Source organism: Pimephales promelas, chromosome 1 (assembly GCF_988280905.1).
Source record: "Pimephales promelas chromosome 1, fPimPro1.hap1.1, whole genome shotgun sequence".
NCBI lineage: Eukaryota > Metazoa > Chordata > Actinopteri > Cypriniformes > Leuciscidae > Pimephales > Pimephales promelas.
Genome location: NC_142769.1, coordinates 48,837,836 through 48,859,569, shown reverse-complemented (window position 1 = coordinate 48,859,569; position 21,734 = coordinate 48,837,836). Strand labels below are relative to the sequence as shown.

At 36.4% G+C, this 21,734-nt stretch overlaps 1 protein-coding gene across 1 annotated transcript in view; it reads left to right on the top strand.

Moving 5' to 3' along the window:
- Positions 1-18,255, top strand: part of chrnb1 (cholinergic receptor nicotinic beta 1 subunit) — a 43,728-nt gene extending 25,473 nt beyond the window's left edge. Inside the window, exons 9-11 of the mRNA XM_089131046.1 lie at positions 5,625-5,800; positions 14,453-14,600; positions 17,130-18,255. Coding sequence (XP_088987172.1) covers positions 5,625-5,800; positions 14,453-14,600; positions 17,130-17,270 — 465 coding nt within the window. The 3' untranslated portion in view covers positions 17,271-18,255. The remainder of the gene's footprint in view (positions 1-5,624; positions 5,801-14,452; positions 14,601-17,129) is intronic.
- Positions 18,256-21,734: the final 3,479 nt, after the last annotated feature.

The following is a 21,734-nucleotide window of genomic DNA, read 5'->3' as shown; positions in this document are numbered from 1 at the left end:
TATGAATGTGTAACATTATGGGAAGCGGCTAGACAGACGGATTTAAACTTTGTCGACTTGAGACCCAAGTTTGATTTGAAGATGAAAAACGTACCAAGCCCAATGTTCTCTCAGCGTTCCTGATTTCTAACACACACTCACAGCGTTCGGCTGGTGTTGCTGCTGTCAGAGCGGAAACTAAAGCTGATCTCTGTGTGTGTTTCCCTCATCTCTCCAGTTGTGTTCATATGTAAATTACAAAAGCTTATTTTGTCAAAAATTTCTGAAAAGGTATTTGAACTCCCCTTTCGACAAACTTGAAGTTATGGCTAAAGATACACCATGCAACCTTTGTCCCTATAGCTGTTAAAAAAAAAAAAAAACCTGCATGTATTTTGTGGAAGAACATTGTTTTGGTTGTGCTTTGCCTCTGTGTGTGTGTGTGTGTGTGTGTGTGCAGATGAATATGATTAAACTGCTCATAAAACATTCTCTATAGGTTTAAGAGATATAACCAGTTTAGATGGAAACGATCTCAAGCTGACTAGCTGAAGATTGTGGGTTATGCTAACAAACATAAGCTACAGAATGAATTTTTAAGTGTCTAAATTAGTATTTTGTGAGAGTATTTATGGTGCGTTCTATTATTCATCCGTCTCGGAGACAGACGTTGCCTAGCAACACGCCCCCTTTCCTCGGATTTCTCCTCTCGGACGTCGGACAACCGTGAGGACACCGAGCAAGAATTCCGTTTCTAAATTCAAGATGGCTGCGCCCTGTGACTTGTAAGAATGAATTGTTTTCATTGTTTTTGAACCACTTTGGTATTTTAAATGACGATTATAATCACTCGTATTACTGCGTCCCCTGTAGGAATGGGAATCGGTTGTTGTGAGTGCAATTACTAGCGTTGCTAACAGAAGATTAACATGAAAAACATTAAATAAAGTGAACATTTACAAGTTTAAATTGCTGCGTTTTGATAAGGTGTAGTCATTATATTTTTTTTATGTAAGTGCCTGGTAGTCGGCCAGTGCTACCATTATAACAGCTTTCCGGGTGGCGTCTATTTTTAACTCCAACTCGGACACGCAAAACATAATAGAACACTTGAAGTGTGGACGTGACGTCAAATCCGAGGTCCGAGTCGGTTCGTTGGCAACAATAAAACGCACCATTAGTACTCTCAAAGGGGGAAATGTGGTATTACAAATGTTTAATTTAGATTCCAGTATAAACTGAGAAATGGTCTGTACATTGAATTTAGCATTGAAAAAGTTACAGACACAAGACGTTATTGTATCTTACAACAACCATAATGAAATGAGCCTTCGCAATAGATAATGCTTTATAATGAACTAGACGCATATGGCTAGGGGTGGGCGATATGGAAAAAATATCATATCACGATTTTTTTAGGAAAATCACGATCACGTTTTTTTATCACGATTCTTTTTGAAGTTGGTTTTAATATTTTGCAAGTGGCTGTTCATTACAGCCAAACTAATGTCCTTATGTTAAAAACAAAGCCTTAGGTAAAAGAAAAAAGAAAGCCACACATTTAGGCCAGTGGCGAAGATAAAAATCTTTGTCATTATTTTTTTGTTATTAAAAAAAATAAGACAAGATAAACATTACACAAATTAATATATTTATATTAAATAAATAGTGCTTTATTTTTTTCAGATGCAGTAGGTGTATTTAGCAGTAGCATTGAAGTAATTAAATTAACAAATATGAAATTAAAACACTACATAGACTTCACTGAATAAATTGATTCTTATTAAAGATATATTAAAGTTTTCAGTCAGTGAGTGATTTTTCTCCTTGTGTTTTTTTTGTTTGTTTTATTAACACTAAAGGGATAGTTCCCTCAAAAATGAAAATGGTCTTAATTTACTCTCTCAAGATGTTTTAAACCCGAATAAGTTTCTTTCTTCTGTTGAAAATAAAAGTTATTTTGAATAATGTGGGTAACCGAACAGTTGCTGGTCCCCCTATAGTTTTTTTTTATAGGTTCTCTCCTGGAAGTTAATGGGGACCAGCAACTGTTTGGTTACCCACATTAAAAAAAAATTGTCTTTTGTGTTCAGCACAAGAAAGAAATTAATACAGGTTTGGAACAACATTAGAGTGAGTAAATAATGACGGATTTTTTTTTTGTTTTTGTTTTTTGTGAACTATCCCTTTAAGGACATGCGGCAGTACTATTTATTCCTGTGGCTTTTAGACCAGCACGCGACGCGTTTAATATAGACGCATATTACATCAGATATTCTCTCAAATGTTTGCTTTCACTTTAGACATAGCCTGTTTATGTAAACATTGTGTGTATTTAACAGTATTAGCTTAATAAGACTCGAGAGCTAACTTTTTGACAGACTTCTAGTGCATGTGAGCGTCGGGGGTTATGTGGTCAGGAAAGCGCACGTTAGAACAGCGCATCAGCGCGTGAATTAAATGTTTAACCGGCAAGGCTTATGCAATGAACTTTTGTGAATTGCAGTGTCCCGTACCTATTCATTAACGTGTGGTGTGTAGGCTACGTCGCGTTGTACAGTTGAGACGGAGGCGCCAGAACTGAACTGATAGAATGCACTGTAACACGATACTACGACATTTCTTCAAAAGCAGATCGTGGAGACATTTTAATCGTCCACGATTAAAAATCGTCATATCGCACACCCCTACATATGGCTATTTATTAGGGCTGTGCAAAAGTTAATTGCGATTAATCGCATCCAAAATAAAAGTCTGTGTTTACATAGTATATTTGTGTGTGCTGTATATAATTATTTTGTATATATAAATACACACACATGCATGTATATGTTTAAGAAAATGTGTTATTCCTATATAAAATATTTATATTTATATAATATAGATTATGTATTTATATATATATATATACAGAATTTAAGCGCAAATAATTCTTAAATATATACATGCATGCATAGGTATTTATATATACAAAATAATTATATACAGCACACTCAAATATATTATGTAAAACAGACTTTTATTTTGGATGCGATTAATCGCAATTAACTTTTGCACAGCCCTACTATTTATATGTTCAATAAAACTAGGGATGTCTCGATTAGAGCCAGACCGATATATCGGCAGGCCGATATTATCGGCCGATATTAGGCATTTTCCAAACTATCGGTATCGGCAGTTATAATGGCCGATAAATGAATATTTCAAAAATAAAATAAAAACAGACGATACACGCTTGAACCATGTCATGAGTGTTGGAGTTGTATAGTTTGTCCACCAGTGGGCACTCTACACCGTCCCTGTTGGCAACACTCGTTGAGTGGGTCACGAGACATACATTGCTTGAATAACAATTAAAAGAACATCTCCATTAGTTCTCATGACAAAATTCGTGACTATCATGTCCAGTTTTGTTGCTGCTAAATAAGCAGAGAGTGAAGCGGAATTAGCTAGTAATAGTTACGTTATGTTGTTATAGTGTAGTTGACTGACTGTTCTTTTAACTTTTGACAATGTGACTGAAGTATTTCTTTAATAGCGCGTGACAGTTATAGCAATGAGACGTCTCATCTCTTCCTGGCCTGTTATATTGAAAATGTATGTTTTACATTTTGCAGTATGACGTTATCCATTGCTAAATTATAACTCATCATAGACTAGCTAACCACAAAGCTAGCTAATGCCACTATCATCAGTCTGTTCTGTCGTGACAATAAAAGAAACAAGTTTGCATTATCATATTATTTTAGTTAAAACTCATAAATAACTGCAAATAACTAATGTTAGGGAAATCTGTTAATGTTTTGTTGCGCGTTTCGGAATGAAAAAATATCGGACGATATATTGGATTTTAAAACCAACAAATATTTGTATCGCTATCGGCCTTCAAAATCCTTTATCGGTCGGGCTCTAGATCCCGATCCGATCAAGTGAAATCGGGCCCGATCACGTGGTTTCAGACTCGGATGTTACCTCCCGATCAGGACTCGGCTGTATAGCCTACATGTATATATTCTCAGTATTTTTAAACACATCTATAGTTATGTTTGTTATGTTTACATTTATTTATATTTTGTTCATTTTAAACAAAGAAAAAGTTCCATTGAGTATCTTTAAAGTCTTTCTTGGACTAGAAATGTTTTTTTGTTTTTTTTTTGGGTTGAGAATAAGTAACCATTAGCAAACCACAAAATCCGCCTGTTTTTGTAATGAGATGCACATCCTTTTGTGTGTTTTTCCTGGAGTCAGCTGCTCTCAACAAATTGATGGCTGCATTGTTAAAACGACGGATGCAGAAAATGTTTCCATTTACCATTTTCTTTTATTCCCGGACACCCCAAAAACAACCCCGTCTGCCAATCTCAAACTTATGAAAAAATGTTAAATCGACAAAAATAAAGAAATTCAGTTTAGCATCTTTTCAAAAAGCAGCCTGTTACGTTAGACTATTAACCTTTATCGGCGTCTGTAAGCGCGACATTATTTAAAATGATTAGAGTCACAGCTTCTCCATCACACCACAGTGACCCTTTCACACCCGTTTCAAGCACAACCCTACATTTATTTCTAAAGACTATTTATTGCAGCATTTCTTTATTCAGTTTTGCAGGACATTCCCTCGTAACAGCAAGGCCGTGTGAAAACAGACGAGGCTGAGAGATGATGTGCTGGCCGAGTGCAATCTGTCTCTTCCTTTGTGAAGTCATGCAGAAGAAGCGAGGACTCGGCCATGTCTACACAACACTCAGTTTAAAGAAGCACTGTAGCGCTTTTAATTAAAGGGATAGTTCACCCAAAAATGAAGCCCGTGATTTACTCACCCGGAAGCCATCTTAGGTGTATATGACGTTCTCTTGGGAGTTATATTAAAAATTTCCTGGCTCATCCAAGCGTTATAATGGGTGTCGATGTGTATACATTTTTTTAGAAGTCCATCAAAGCGCGTCAATCCGTGATAAAAGTCCTCGAAACGGCTCTGAGGGGTTGATAAAGGTCTAAGACAAAAATCCATATTTAAAACTTTATCGTTTTTATAACTAAACTAAACTTTATAAACTTTATTATTTTATACTAAAATATCTTGCTTCCGGCAGACGGTCGATGTCTTATCCGCTTCCATTTCATGCTGACTTCAATTTTCTAACCCTAAGTTTTCATTGCTGCCTGACGTGTATAATAAATATGTTTTTTTTAATTATATTTAATAAAGATCCAGTGGACTTGCACTGAACGAGGGGCCTTTAAGTTTGCTTTATCGATCTCCCTCCACTCGGATTTTCTTCAGAACACATAAATGTGTTTCTGCTATTTTTAATAGTCTTTATATTTCCGAATTAGAAGAACTTGAGGTGTTATGGGCATGTTTTTACTGCAGCTGTGTGTCTTATAAGAGTCTAAGGCCTCGTTTTTACACTGTCAGTGAAATGTGACCCGATTCCCATTTTTTTTGCTCATGTGTGACACAGATTGGATGTGTAAACAGGGAAAAACGCATACATTTGGATATTTTGAGATCGGTGAAGGTTCAGATAGTAGGCTATGTCAAGTTTAAACACACTTGGTCACAATTGAAAGAACGGATGGTAAACATAGGTAAACATCAAGACTTGCAGTGTAAACGACGCCTAACTGTGCATTTCTTCTAGATCTTCATCCACTTGTTGCCTCCATACCTGGGGATGCTGCGACCTAAAGTGGAAACGCCTCTGTTTCTCGAGAAGCCTTCCAAAAAGGAGAACATCCAAGCCATCAGCCGAGTGGCAGACGAGTACTTCATCCGCAAGCCCAATAACACCAACTTCCTCTTCCCCAAACCCCACAGGTGAGGCTCAGATCATCAAACGGGTCAGTGAGAATAGATAGCTGGTTTAATGGGGGCTGCTTTCTTGAGATACACTCTTAGAAGAAAAGGTTCTATATAGAACCTTAAAAGGTTCTATCAGCGCTACGTATTTGGAACCCCTAAAAGGTTCTATACACTCTTAAAAAATAGAACCCTGAGGTTCCACACTTGGCCAATAGAACCTTTTACCAAAAAAATGGTTCTATATAGAACCATTTTGGAGTTCCATATATGAAGCGGGGGATGGAACCATTTTTGGTTCTAAATAGAACCATTTCCTCTAAGAGTGTCACCACTTGAGCACAGGTGGTGAATATATTATGTATGCAGTAATGAACCTATTTAAGGATTCATTATGATTATTTTGGAGGCACCTTTCAGACCCCTGAAGTGTCCGTATTCGGTGATTGGTTTTCAAAATAATGTCCATTTGCTATCAATTAACTATCAATTTGCAACAAGAATATTTTCATACTCCTAAGGCGTGTTAATTTTGAAATAGTGATGAATTAAAATCATGAACGAATGGTAGAAACCTCATGGCAATAATTCAAAAGATAACATCCATTTAATTTTATTTTAGAAAAAAAGGTCTAAAAATGTTTTAAATTTAAAGAAAAAAATTGTACATTCACCATTTGTGATGTGGCAGCGAGCTATAACGCACATGCGTGTTATTTTTAGGTGTGAGATTTTTATTAGAGGTTGAATTCATATCAGAATATGCCAGACTTTCCTTACTACTTGTGAATAGGATGCCTACTTCATAAATTGTATGAAAATTGTGGAAATAATGGTTCAGATCATTCAAAACACACATGGAAATGTCTGGTTTTGTGTCCCTAGTGGAAAAGTGTGGTACTGCGCACAAACACAACTCACCGAAAGCTCATTTTTTTGAGATGTCAACCTAAAAATGTAAAACAGAACTTATATATTAGAAAAAAAGGTCCCACTTTATATTAAGTGGCTTTAAGTACTATGTACTTGCATTGAAATTAATAATTTGATACAATGGACTTATTGTGTACATGCATGTTTTTACATTGTACTTATATTTTGAAAATACCTGCATGTAATTACAGCTGTAATTAATAAATGTAATTACATTTGTAATTACACAGTTGACCCTTCCCTTACACCTTAACCCACCCTTAAACCGACCTATACAACCACACCTAACCCTAACCTTACCCGTATCACACCTCAATAGCAACAAAAGTGTTTTACAATACAATCTGAACAAAATAAGTACATTGTACTTATTTTTCGATGTAAGTACATAGTACTTAAAGCCACTTAATATAAAGTGGGACCGAAAAAAATATATTTTATTTAACATTTTCTTAAAATCATACTTCTATAACTTACCTTCTGTTTCACTTTCTTAATTATTTAACTTTTACAAAAATATGTCTTCTTTAAAACAAGACCAACCACATGTATATCCCAAAGCATTCTTGAATCACAACCATTTAAGTTCGGCTTGTCAAAAAAGGAGGTTAAAGACCCAAGAAGACGCATTGAAAATCTGGGACTCAAAGATCTAAATCTAGTAACTTTAATAGAACTTTTTAATTAAAGTTATAAGGTTTTTAATCATGTTCTCAAAACATTTGCACAAAAACATTATTTATGCATCGTAATACTTGTTACGGTATTTTAGGATTTTCAGAGAACATTGAAAAATAATGTTTTTAAGTGAAAAAACTTAATGCGAACGTTCTTGGGGAATCACATAACTTCATTTGTAACATTGATCATGTGACTCTTTTATACAGATATGGTCAGATGGTCTTGTTTCCTTGGAGTTCATGCAAATAATGTAGCCTGTTTTATTATTAAAATGCTAAATAAAGGCATTTTCGTGTGTGTGAGAGAGAGAGAGCATGGCTGATCGCCTTAGGGTTTGATTAATCCTTTACTCTCTCACACACACTTTAAATCATCTCAACCAGGGAATTGCTCTGTGTGTATCTGGGGTATATGTGAATGTGGGGGTGTGAAAAGGAGAAGAAATCATCACTAAAATAATACCAATCAGCACAAACGGGCTCTGACACATTAGACCCGTCCTGAATCAGGAGTGTGTGAGAGAGAAATTCGATGAGGCAGTGGTATTGTGCTTTTTAATTGGGTTTATAGTGTGTTTTGGCACAATTTCCACCATGGTTTAGTCAAATTAGTCTTTCCTGATTAGTCATGTGTCTGTCGATGAGGAGGGAGGAGGAAAGAACGAACAAAGACTGGCAGAGGATGCCTTTGACCTTTTCTTTCATTCATTTAATACACTGCTAGTGTTGTGCAGCCACTAGCCAGACTTCGATTATTGCCATCCGAGTTAATCAAGATATGCAAGACGTTTGCTGACACTGTGAGATGGTCTGTATGACTTTTTACTGTGATTGGCTCATTGCGTTTGAGGGCGTGGCTTAGCCATAGGTCAATTCAACGATTTCTGAACCGATCATGATTACTCCTCAATAGATCGAGTCCAGACCGAACTTCCCGACCAAAACATTTTGTGGCCGGGGTTCGGGCTGGCATCCAGGCTAAGGGAAAGCAAGAACTGATAGGAATGTAAAAAATGTGTACGTTGTCACTGCGGATAAAAGCGTGATCATGTTAATGCTGTTCGAGGATCTAAATCAAGGTACATGCTAGATGTTAAAGGAGTAGTTCACTTTTTAAAAAAACTTTTGCTGATAATTTACTCACCCCCGTGTCATCCAAGATGTCCATGTCTTTCTTTCTTCAGTCGAAAAGAAATTAAGGTTTTTGATGAAAACGTTCCAGGATTTTCTCCATATAATGGACTTCAATGGGGTCCAAACGGTTCAAGGTCCAAATGAGAGTTTCAGTGCAGCTTCAAAGGGCTTTAAACGACACCAGACGATGATGAATAACTGTCTTTTGGATCTTGAACCGTCTCGATGATGAACTGAAAACATATAAATCTATAGACCATTTCACAAGATGTAAACAACACTGGTCCAGAAGCACTTCCTGTTTCAGTTTTTTAACACTACATAAAAGCTGAGATAAATTACAACCAACAGAACATATAAAACTGAATCAAAAAGTTAAACAAACATCTTGAAGATGTTTTCTTTACATGTGAAATAAAGAAAACAGTTACAAACTGAAACAGGAAGTGTTTCTGGACCAGTGTTGTTTACATCTTGTGAAATGGTCTATATGCAGCTTTAAGAAATTGTATATAAAAAAAAGATTGCATTATACAAAGCTGAATAAGTTTAGCTTTTCTTTCTTTTAGTTATTATTTTCGCAAAATGACTTACTGTACGGTATTGTGTGTTAAATAAAATGTAAAAAGGATCGGCGCAATAAGCATAAGCTTCAGCTGACACCTTTTCGGTCAAGCATCTTTTCTTTTCTTTATGTTTTTATTATTGTTAATATTGTATTTTCACTTTTGTTTCTATATTTGTTTGCAAATTTCTTTTTGAAGCTGACCGAAAAAAAAATTATGAATGAATGAATAAGGGTCTTATTGTCAAGCGAAACGATCACTCATTTAATAATTAAATGACAAAGTTTAAGTTGTATAAGCTCAAATGCTCGCCTTTGTTTTGTTCTGTGATGCGCGTTCGTGACTCTCCTGTTCGAATTCGTGCATCAAAATGAAAGAATCTTTTTCCAAGTCAACTCGTTCATTTTGTTCGTTGAATCAACCAAATGACACGAAGAAAGATTCGTTAATTTTCATAAACCAGTTTGAACATGAGTCACGAACGCGCATCACAGAACATTTGAGCTTATAAAACTTAAACTTTGTTATTTATTTATTAAATGGCCGATCGTTTCACTTGATGAGGCCCTTATTCATCGTCTGGTGTCGTTTAAAGCCCTTTGAACAGTTTGCACTGAAACTGTCTTTTGGACCTTGAACCGTTTGGTTCCCATTGAAGTCCATTATATGGAGAAAAATCCTGGAATGTTTTCATCAAAAACCTTAATTTCTTTTCGACTGAGGAAAGAAAGACATGGACATCTTGGATGACATGGGGGTGAGTAAATTATCAGCAAAAGTTTTTTTTAAATGTGAACTACTCCTTTAAAGCTTTCCTGTGATGGTCTCCCCGCCCGGCACTAACGTATGTCTCAGTCTAATGGGGTTCATCTCGGGTCACTGAAGCTCCTGTCCATCGCAGCACCTGAATGCACAAACACAGATGAGGAGTGAAGAGTCACACTGACCCCTCGTGGTGGGATGGGGAGGTGTAGTATCTGGGAAATTGATGAGGAGCCGTGGGAGAGAAAGAAAGAGAAGGGGATTCATAATGAAACAGATGTTCGTGAACAGATTCTCAAAAGAGGAATGCAACACATCAGCGGTGATAAGCATTTCATCAGCACATCGGGAGGATTTCATGGGTGGGTGGTTACACCATCAGCATTAAACAGATTTGGCGGGGGGAGGGGGGATTATGACTCTGAGTGACTAACTGAATGATGGAGTGAGTGTTTTAAAATGAAAGAATGAGTGATTTAAATGAATGAGTTAAAGGGACTCGTCATTCCAAACCCGTAAGAGTTTCGTTCATCATCGGAGCACAAATGAAGATCGTTTTGATGAGATCTGAGAGCTTTCTGTCCCTCCATTGACAGTTTACGCAAATTTTGACGCTTCGAAAAGTTCATAAAAAGATTGTAAAACTAATCCATATGAATTGAGCGGTTTAGTCCAAGTATTCTGAAGAGATTTGATCACATTATATATAATGTTTTTATGTCAGTCATTTCTAGGGTTGGGTATCGTTTGAATTTGAACGATTCTGATTCCGATTCCTTGTTTCGATTCCGGTTCCTAACGATTCTCGATTCCGATTCTTTTAAGAGGCAGGGTCAAAAAAGTTTAGCTAACCTTGCTAACCAACGGTCTTTCAGAAGGAAAAAATCCTTTCTGAAGGAAATACTCCTGTAAAAATACTCCTTTTGTCACAAATTTAGCATTTTGCCGAGATTTCGTTATTTTTAGAAAAGTGAAGCCACACTTTGGACCGCCGACGTAAGGTACTCATGTTCGACTCGCGTGGTTATGCCAACACTTCCGGTAGACGCTTCTTCATTGGTGTTGTTCAGCGGTTTCTTCTTCCGCTCGGCGGACTGTGAATATCGAAACGGAATCGAAATTTTAACTTTTGAACGATTCTGGGAAAAACGAAAAGTTAGTCTCGGTTCCAATCGATACTCGATTCTCGATACCCAACCCTAGTCATTTCTCATTGGAATGGGTCACCTTGACACGGGGCTTTTGAGAAACTGCTTCTTTTTCTGATGTGGGATTATGTGGACACACACACACACACATCCCAGTGCATTCTAAGGCTTTAAATGCTTACACCCTTTTCTCAAGGACAAAGTAATCTGATCCCGCATGGATTTAGACTCGTGTTCATAAGTTCCTGATACAATCTGAGAAATTTACTGAGGTCAACTCTTCAACTTCAGAAAAAGGATATTTAAAGAAATAGTATATGCAAAAAATTAAAAAAAAAAAAAATCTATTTGCTCACCCTTGTGTCATTCCAAACCTGTGTTACTTAAATGTTAGTAAGGAAACCGTTTCAGTTCCTATTGACTTCTATTATGTGGATAATAAAAGATCCCTTTAAGTTTAAGCATGTTTTACCACAGTCAATAACATTATATTTTATACTGCATGCATTTGTCCAAAAGCTACTTGCATTGCATTCAAAGTATATATTTGAACAGTTCATGCATTTACGTACTGGGACTGAAACCTATGACCTTGGGGTTACTAGTGGCACATGATTATGGTTCATATGTAACAGAACATTTCTAGTATGTGTGTACAAACATTTGAAGGTAACTATCACTACCCTGAAGGAGAAGTGTGTATTTTCAGTGTGTATGTTCAACGGGACCTTGTGCTTGCAGTGTATTGTGTGTGTGTGTGTGTTTATATAAAGCATGTTTCTGGGCAGTTCACACATTAAATAAAGCCAAGCCTGCCCTTATCTGAATAAATCAGTGTTGTGGAAAGTTACTTTTTATGGAAAGTGTTGTTACAATACTTTCTTGATTGTTTTGTTTTGTTATATTATATTTAGTTATATTTTTGGCCTTTTCACAGCAAAAGTGAATAAATGTAAAAATTCACATCCTAATGTTCGGATCATTTTGCTGACTCTCTTGTTCGATCTCGTTTGTCAAAATTAGCAAATCTTTTTTCGAGTTGTTTCATTCATTAAGTGGCTTTAAATGTTACACATCAACAAATCCACCTACGCAATATTGATCATATTCTGAAATAAGAAATAATTATTTTGCAGTCAAAAATAATTTACAGGGAACATAAATAATTACTTTACCATCCGAGTGTTTGGTTCATTTATCACGTGACGGACGCAATTCATGATAGACCCATCACTACAACACTTTAGCTGTAAAATACAATTTTAAACCCATTATCTGTAGGGTTGGGTATCGTTCGAATTTGAATGATTCTGATTCCAATTCCGATTCCTTGTTTCGATTCCGGTTCCTAGCGATTCTCGATTCCGATTCTTTTAAGAGGCAGGGTCAAAAAAGTTTAGCTAACCTTGCTAACCAATGGTATTTCTGAAGGAAATACTCCTTCTGTCACAAATACTCCTTTTGTCACAAATTTTGCATTTTGCCGAGATTTCGTTATTTTTTAGAAAAGTGAAGCCACACTTTGGACCACCGACGTAAGGTACTCATGTTCGACTCGCGTGGTTATGCCAACACTTCCGGTAGATGCTTCTTCTTTGGTGTTGTTCAGCGGTTTCTTCTTCCGCTCGGCGGACTGTGAATATCAAAACTAGGAATCGAAATTTTAACTTTTGAACGATTCCGGGAAAAATGAAAAGTTAGTCCCGGTTCCAATCGATACTCGATTCTCGATACCCAACCCTAATTATCTGTTCACTGATGCCGACAGTGACGCTTTTTATTTCTCATCTCCATACATATTTCTAGTAGTAAAGCGAATGCAAGGGTTAGAAATCAATTAATTCTTTGCTAATACTTCCTCATCATCATGGAGAGTGCAGTTCACACCGCTTTCTCCTTTCCGCAAGCGCTCGCTCTCCCGTTTCGTCTGTCGTTGCTATGCAACAATGAACTCGCGCGCCTGTAAAAACGAGCACGCCGCTATTGTGAGCTAATATCCAAAATATTTCAATATGTGGCTCTTTCCTCCTTTCTTATCAACAAGTGTATTTACGTACAGCCACCACCGACTTTGTACCAATTGTACCGGCTTTGTACTACTCCACATGCCTGGCTTATGTTTTCAATGGGAGCGGCGCGTTTTTTAACACCATGAGCGTAACGAGGCGCAGGTTTTTTTTACGTTTTTTTTACTGGTCACCGGGAGTGGAAAAATGTTCAACTTTGGATAAAACGCGCAGCGCTTATCACTGTCACTTTTTACCCAGCTGTCCAATTACAGTGGAGAAGGGGCGGGACTAAACCACACTGACCAACTGTCACAACATTCTTCTGTACAACGACATCAACCAACAGAGCTTGCCGAACAACATTCGTATGATACGTTTTTAGTATGAAACAAATTATCTGCGAAATCAGTTACAAGTAAACTGTGCTGCGGATATTCTGTATCATAGCAACGAAACGTCTCAACGGAAAAAACGCTGCGCTGCCTAAAGTGACCAAGCGACGCGATGCCATTAATTTCAATGGTGAGTGGGCGACTTCCGGTGACGCGCTCGATAGCGACTGGTGGGGCGTGTCCAGCGACGCGACAAAGTTGAAAAATGTTTAACTTTATGCAAACGAAGGGCGATTTTCGCGAGCGACAACCAATAGGAGTGAAGTCAGTGGGGCGCGTCACTCTTCATTGCTGAGTCTGACTGAGGCAAGTTGAACGAGAAGCTCATTTTAGCAGTCCGAAACTGTCCTATAATGTATGATATATCTCCGTGTACATGAAGTGGTGTTCACCATACTGACTCCGTGATTTGAATGGTTTCAGGGAACCCAGATAGACCGGTATTTGCCCGTTTGCTACAGTTAAATAGCCGCGATGGCAAAGAGCACTCACTGTTTCTCGTTCATCTTTAATATTATGCATTTTATGTACTGATTCCATTTATATTTAGACTTTTCCTTACAAAATATTTGTTTGTGATGGCAATAAAACGTAATTGTTGTCTAACATAGAGTAATTTCCATAAATGTCACTCACAAACATTACTAGGCAACCAGAAGTGGGGAACGCCCTCCAGCGCAGCGATAAAGTCGCGTGTAGTGTGAACGGGGCTTAAGGCCGTGTGTCCACCAAAGCGTTTTTTTTAGCCGGCTGAAAACGGCAGAAGCAATTCTCTGACTCGTCATCTGGTATAATTGAAACGATTGGCTACGAGCTACGTACATGCGCGTTTGATAGACATTCGTAGCACCCAATAAACGGCTCTGGGCATTGGTAAACCACGCCTCAAATACGAGGAATTAACATCTCAATGTCAATGTGGTCTGACGTTAGCCAGGCTACATTACATTACTAGTTCCTTGAGAAAAATTAATGTTTTGGGAAACTTGTGATGCTAATCCCAAACCCTGGTTGCAGTGTACAGTGATATTGCTCCTGTGTTGCAGGTTCCAGCCCGATGGTCAATGCACTGACCTGAGGAAGTTCATCGACGGCCCGAGTCATTTCCTCTGTCTCCCTCCGGAGCTCAAAGCGGCCGTGGACGCCATCACTTACATCGCGGAGCAACTGCAGGCCGAGAAAGACTACGTGGCTGTAAGTCATTTACAATCATAACCAGCAGGCTTGTGACGAATTCGTTTATATATATATATATATGCAATGCAATATCTGACATACATATTTTAAGTGAACTGTTTAGCAATGAAGCTTTACAGTATAAGAATTTCTTTACATTTTTATTCAATGAATTCAAATTCAAAATAAGCCCCTCCGCTTCCGGCTCACGGGACCTTATTTCGGAAAAAATATGTATGGTGGTCAATGTTACTACCTAACTGTTAACTGTCACGAGGATGCTCTTCTTCTGTTGTTTGTCCTAGATCGTGCAGTAGGGGGATTCATTCATGTTAGAGACCGTCTATTTTGTCACATTGGAATTGCGCGAAAATATGACTATATTCGAAAAAGCAATTTTATGATCGATTTTCGAACGCAGTCCGACTAATCGAAGATCGCAACTCATCCCTAATGACGGCGTAACGTTACGATTATAATGCAAGACTATAGAAACAATGACGGACGTTAGCTTCAGCAAAGTTAGCTTCAGTAGAGTTAGCTTCAGTAAAGTTAGCTTCAGTAAAGTTAGCTTCAGTAAAGTTCGCTTCAGTAAAGTTAGCTTCAGTAATGTTAGCTTCAATAAAGTTAGCTTCAGTAACGTTAGCTTCAGTAATGTTAGCTTCAGTAAAGTTAACTTCAGTAAAGTTAGCTTCAGTAATGTTAGCTTCAGTAACGTTAGCTTCAGTAATGTTAGCTTCAGTAAAGTTAACTTCAGTAAAGTTAGCTTCAGTAAAGTTAGCTTCAGTAAAGTTAACTTCAGTAAAGTTAGCTTCAGTAAAGTTAACTTCAGTAATGTTAGCTTCAGTAATGTTAGCTTCACTAGAGTTAGTTTAGTAGAGTTAACTTCAGTAATGTTAGCTTCAGTAAAGTTAGCTTCAGTAAAGTTAGCTTCAGTAAAGTTAGCTTCAGTAATGTTAGCTTCAGTAAAGTTAGCTTCAGTAACGTTAGCTTCAGTAAAGTTAGCTTCAGTAAAGTTAGCTTCAGTAAAGTTAACTTCAGTAATGTTAGCTTCACTAGAGTTAGTTCAGTAGAGTTAACTTCAGTAATGTTAGCTTCAGTAGAGTTAGCTTCAGTAGAGTTAGCTTCAGTAGAGTTAGCTTCAGTAATGTTAGCTTCAGTAATGTTAGCTTCAGTAAAGTCAGCTTCAATAATGTTAGCTTCAGTAATGTTAGCTTCAGTAGAGTTAGCTTCAGTAAAGTCAGCTTCAGTAATGTTAGCTTCAGTAAAGTTAGCTTCAGTAAAGTTAGCTTCAGTAAAGTTAACTTCAGTAATGTTAGCTTCAGTAGAGTTAGCTTCAGTAGAGTTAGTTAGCTTCAGTAGAGTTAGCTTCAGTAATGTTAGCTTCAGTAAAGTCAGCTTCAATAATGTTAGCTTCAGTAATGTTAGCTTCAGTAGAGTTAGCTTCAGTAAAGTCAGCTTCAGTAATGTTAGCTTCAGTAAAGTTAGCTTCAGTAATGTTAGCTTCAGTAAAGTTAGCTTCAGTAAAGTTAGCTTCAGTAAAGTTAGCTTCAGTAAAGTTAGCTTCAGTAAAGTTAGCTTCAGTAAAGTTAACTTCAGTAATGTTAGCTTCACTAGAGTTAGTTTAGTAGAGTTAACTTCAGTAATGTTAGCTTCGGTAAAGTTAGCTTCAGTAAAGTTAGCTTCAGTAAAGTTAGCTTCAGTAATGTTAGCTTCAGTATAGTTAGCTTCAGTAAAGTTAACTTCAGTAATGTTAGCTTCACTAGAGTTAGTTCAGTAGAGTTAACTTCAGTAATGTTAGCTTCAGTAGAGTTAGCTTCAGTAGAGTTAGCTTCAGTAGAGTTAGCTTCAGTAATGTTAGCTTCAGTAATGTTAGCTTCAGTAAAGTCAGCTTCAATAATGTTAGCTTCAGTAATGTTAGCTTCAGTAGAGTTAGCTTCAGTAAAGTCAGCTTCAGTAATGTTAGCTTCAGTAGAGTCAGCCTCAGTAAAGTTAGCCTCAGTAAAGTTAGCTTCAGTAAAGTCAGCTTCAAAGTTGGCTTCGGTAGAGTCGGCTTCAGTAAAGTTAGCTTAAGTAAAGTTAGCTTCATTCATTGAGAGAAAATGTGCGCCTTTGGGGTTTGTAATCTTTGTAATTACGTATTTTCAGTTACGTAATCTTAAACCTCAACAGTTTTACATCAAACTGCGACTTTCTTGACTTTAAAATGTATCTTTTTAAATTGACAAACATCATATGTGTAATTCAAGGCACAATCCAAACGAGATCAAAATATTTGTTGTCTCTCGCCATTGACTACCATACAAGATTTTTCCGAAATAAAGTCCCATGGTGGTCGACCGGAAGGGGAGGGGCTTAGGCTCTCTATGCTTTGATCATGTTTCTGACATTAATTCAAATTCTGGAGTCATTCTCAATTCAATTCTGCATTGTGCACAAGCCTGGTTTCTCTTCCTGCTTCTCGAATTCTTCACCTTCCCGTCCTTCTCACTGTTTTCCATCTTATTTTTCTCTCTTCTTGTCCTCCTCGTCCTGTCTGTCTCTCAGTTGAAGGAGGACTGGCAGTTTGTTGCCATGGTGGTTGATCGACTCTTTCTCTGGATCTTTGTGGTTTTTACCACCGTCGGGACGCTGGGCATCTTCACTTATGCCAGCTTCAATGCCACTCCCACTGACCCCTTCCCCTAAACCTGACAGCTCACAAACATTGGCATGTGATGTGTTAGACACTGTTCAGTGTGTATTTATGGTCTTTTACTACTACACAAAGAGCACAGCGATTCATTCACATTATATTTCCAAATGTCTGTATAGAGGAGCGCTTCCAGGACTCAAAATGTTTGAAATGGGATAATCATATTTAGCCAAAATTCAGGAAACTTTTTAGAAAGGCTTTTGATTTTTCGCTACATGATATTTCCATTAAGACAATGGATGGATGCATCAAAACAGCTTTATTATTGCCGAGTTTAGTTGAATTTTAAACAATTAGGTCTGTGAATCGAATACAATAATCTATGGATTACTGGAAATAATTATTTTAAAGAAATACAGGGATGCTTAAAAAATTAATGAACCGTGACTCTAAAGACATCATAATGTTACAAAGGATTTCTGTCTGATAAATGCTATTTTAAACTATATATTCATCAAAGAATCCTGATAAAAACGATCTCGGGTTCCAGCACAACTGTTTTCAGCATTGATGATAATCAGAAATGTTTCTCGAGCATAGACTGATTTCTGAAGGGTCATGTGACTCTGAAGACTGGAGTAATGATGCTGGAAATCACAGGAATTAGTTATATTTTTAAATATATTCAAATAGAAATCATTAAGTGTGATAATATTTCTCAATATTTCTGTTTCTCAAACTTTATCGTATTTTTGATCAAATAAATGATACTACTTTTTACAGAAATAAAGCTGTCACTGCGGCGGCATCAAATGATACGAATAAGCACAAGATACTAATATGTATACTTTATAGCAATATCATGTGGGTTTAAGAGAGTAAAATGCACCCTTCAGGGGTAAACCTGGTGCAGAGGGTTGCCTTTAGAAAGGGTGCCGCCCCAGTGACGGCTTTTGGACCTTTTTTTCTGGGAGTGTAGTCTACATACATTTATGCCTGGTGTGCAAAAAGTGTGTGAAGGCTGTTCTAGTCATGATGTTTTTAAAGAAAGTTTATATGTGATGAATAAAGAGCAAAGGTGTTCAGGAAATCTGCTTTTTTTAAAGACTACAAAAAGTTTCTTGCAATGTATGTGTGTGTGTTAAAAAATATGTATGATAATACATTTTGTATTCACTACATGTGTGTACAACTGTATTGTTTGTATACTAGGGTAGGCATGAACAATATAGTAGGTTCTACACTACCAATCAAGTCAACCCCTGAATAATTAATTTCAATTCATTTTAAATAACCAGCTAATATTCATTAAGAATATAGACTCACTTTTGATTACTGTGCTTGTCTAGATTAGCGGTATGTTGGTAAAATATATATTTTTTCAACAAATGTAATGCATTTTTTGCATTTGTGTGGTAAAAATTACCTTTAAAGAAGATCTACATTTCTCATTTTCATTCATTGAGATAACATGAGAAATGTTTTCTGTCGCCTGGTGGAAAACAAACACGTTTAACATGAAAATGACAGTAGATGGCAGTAGAGGACCATTCGTTTGCCATTCCCACTCCCTTTCATAGCTCTTTTCACATGTGTTGCTTTTGGATTTATTATAAAATGAATATTATAATAAATATTATTGCACTGAAGAGTAGGACATGTCACAAAGTCTCATTTCATTTAGATGAGAGAAATTTCATAAAATAAATAAATAGCCTAAATATGTAAGCCCAGATTTACAGTGGATTGGATTGGTCTTTAATGCTAAAGCCCTCCTAAAATGAGCCTAGTGACACTGCTGGAGGAGATGCAGGGACATGTTTGGGTTTTTTCATAAATTGGTCTGAAAATCGTACATCATTCTGTACTCACGTGACGTGAACAGGGTGGCCGCAAGTCCTTAAAAAGTAAGTCTTAAATAAAGTTTTCCTAGTAAATGGCCTTAATGTATTAAAATGTCTTAAATTCAGATTCAATGGGTCGTAAATATTTCTGGTCACATTACCGCTAAACTTTCTCCAGTCTGACGGACCCAATGTCTGTCAAATAACCGGCGAAGCATCGGATCGCGAGAATGATTCTGATTTTATTACATGATCAGCGATTGATAATGATAATGTGTATCTGGTGGCGCTGTTGAGATTTTATAGTGAGAAATCATAAACAGCACACATAAAAACTCACAGAAGAAACACACTGAGTTTTTTTTATTTATAACATATGATTTAGTTAAGTTACATAACATAACGGGAGCTATTTTGCTGAATATTCTCATGATTGCAAATGTAACATTGATTTTAGTTCAATAAACAAGTAGTTAATATTAATTACTTAGGTTAAATATTAACCATATTACTAGGGCTGTCAAACGATTAATTGCGATTAATCGCATCCAAAATAAATGTTTGTGTTTACATAATATATATGGGTGCACTGTGTATAATTATTTTATATATACAAAAACACACACATGTTTGTATATATTTAAGAAATATTTTCATGTATATACTGTATATAGATGTATATATAATTTATATATATATATATATATATATAAATAATACTTTTTTATTAAATATACATGCATGTGTGTGTAAATATAAATATATGTGTATATATATATATATATATATATATATATATATACAAAATAATTATACACAGTGTACCCTCATTATGTAAACACAAGCTTTTATTTGTTGAAGCGATTAATAGCGATCACTGTTTTCCATCTAATTGCACGTAATGTGTATTTCCATCATATGTTAGGTCTTAAATTTCATTCAAAAAAAGGTTCTAAATTTAAATTTAACTTGTATAACTTGAACTTATATCTGTAGACACCCTGCGTAAACAACGAGATCTCAGAAGAGATTCAGAATTACTTGTAAAAGGCTGAAAATAGTTCCTCGACCCACATCAAGTCTTATGTATAAATTACACAGCGATCGATCTGAACGAAGTCCGACGTTTCACTGCCCACACTAACTCTGTGCATCTCTGAGTTTACGGGTGTTTTGAATGAGATATTCTCAGAGGAGATTGTTTGTGTTGCTCTTGTTCGAGTGTAATTTACAGCCTGTCCGTTTGTCCTGTCAGCATCTCGGCTAACAGATGTCTAAAGCACGTCGACTGCGCTCTAAATCAATAAACAGCCGTTGCTGCAATGATTGTTATTACTAAAATTGCACTTTGAATACTTTAAGCTGTTGTCATTGTGCTCATTTCTGAGTGATATTGTATGCGTGTGTGTGTGTGTGTGTGTGTGTGTGTGTCTGCCCTTGAAAACTGAACCCCTTTCACTTCCATTGCGTTTCTGCATTTTAATTAATAGTACAATTCCATTCAATTTAACTGAATAATTCTTAAATATTCATTTGAATTATGAATTAAGAATGGATCTTAATAAAACATGTGTATAAATCCTGAACTATGCTTATAACTCTTTAAATCTTTGCTAATTATAAGAAGTAATACGGAATGACTCTTTACATTAAAGCAGTAGCCGAGTGAGAACAGGGTGTTGGGGAATCACTTTTTTTTCTCTTTTTCATCAAACCGCAGTTTTTCCAAGTTCCTGTAATTTCATTGCGTACAATTGCATAAATATCCTGCATATTCCATTGCATTTTTTAAAGGGGTCATATAATGGTACTTGCACTTTTACAAGTTGATTGTATCACTCTTAGAAAAAAGTTCTATATTTGTAGCATAGGGTTCTTTACTCAACTGCTAAGGACCTTTTATGCAAAAAATTAAGATGATAATGACGAGAAAGAACCCCTTTGGCACAGAGGTTATTTATAGGCTATTATTCATTCATATATTACATTATTCTGCAACATTTTGTAGTTGTAATTCAATTATTGTTTATTAAACTGTTGTAGTAGTAACTGAAAATCGCATTTTAATGATGCTGATTTTTGGAGGGGAAAAACTGAAATGGCACTCTTCGTGTGATATTAATTAATTTTTTTTAACCCCCATATCTTGAATTTTGTGATCATTCCCATGCATTGCATTTTAGGGGTTACAAATAAGTAGCGCTTTAGAACCTTTAAGGTTCTATATAGAACCTTTTCTTCTAAGAATGTACACTCTTAGAAGAAATGGTTCTATTTAGAACCAGAAATGGTTCCATCCCCCGCTTTATATATGGAACTCCAAAATGGTTCTATATAGAACCATTTTTTTTTGGTAAAAGGTTCTATTGGCCAAGTATGGAACCCCAGGGTTCTATATAGAACCCAGAGGAACCCTTTTTTTAAGAGTGTATAGAACCTTTTAGGGGTTCCAAATACGTAGCGCTGATAGAACCTTTTCTTCTAAGAGTGTACTGCAATGTGTGTTGGCAGTGCCTGTACACAACTATCATTTATACTTCAGGATTTAGCATTAAGCTTTATATCAGTAGTAAACCAGTAGTATTTTCGAATTACCGTGGTTAAGTTTTTCATGACTATTAGTTGTAATGTCAATGAACAAACTTATGCACCTCTACCCTGCCAGTGCATACA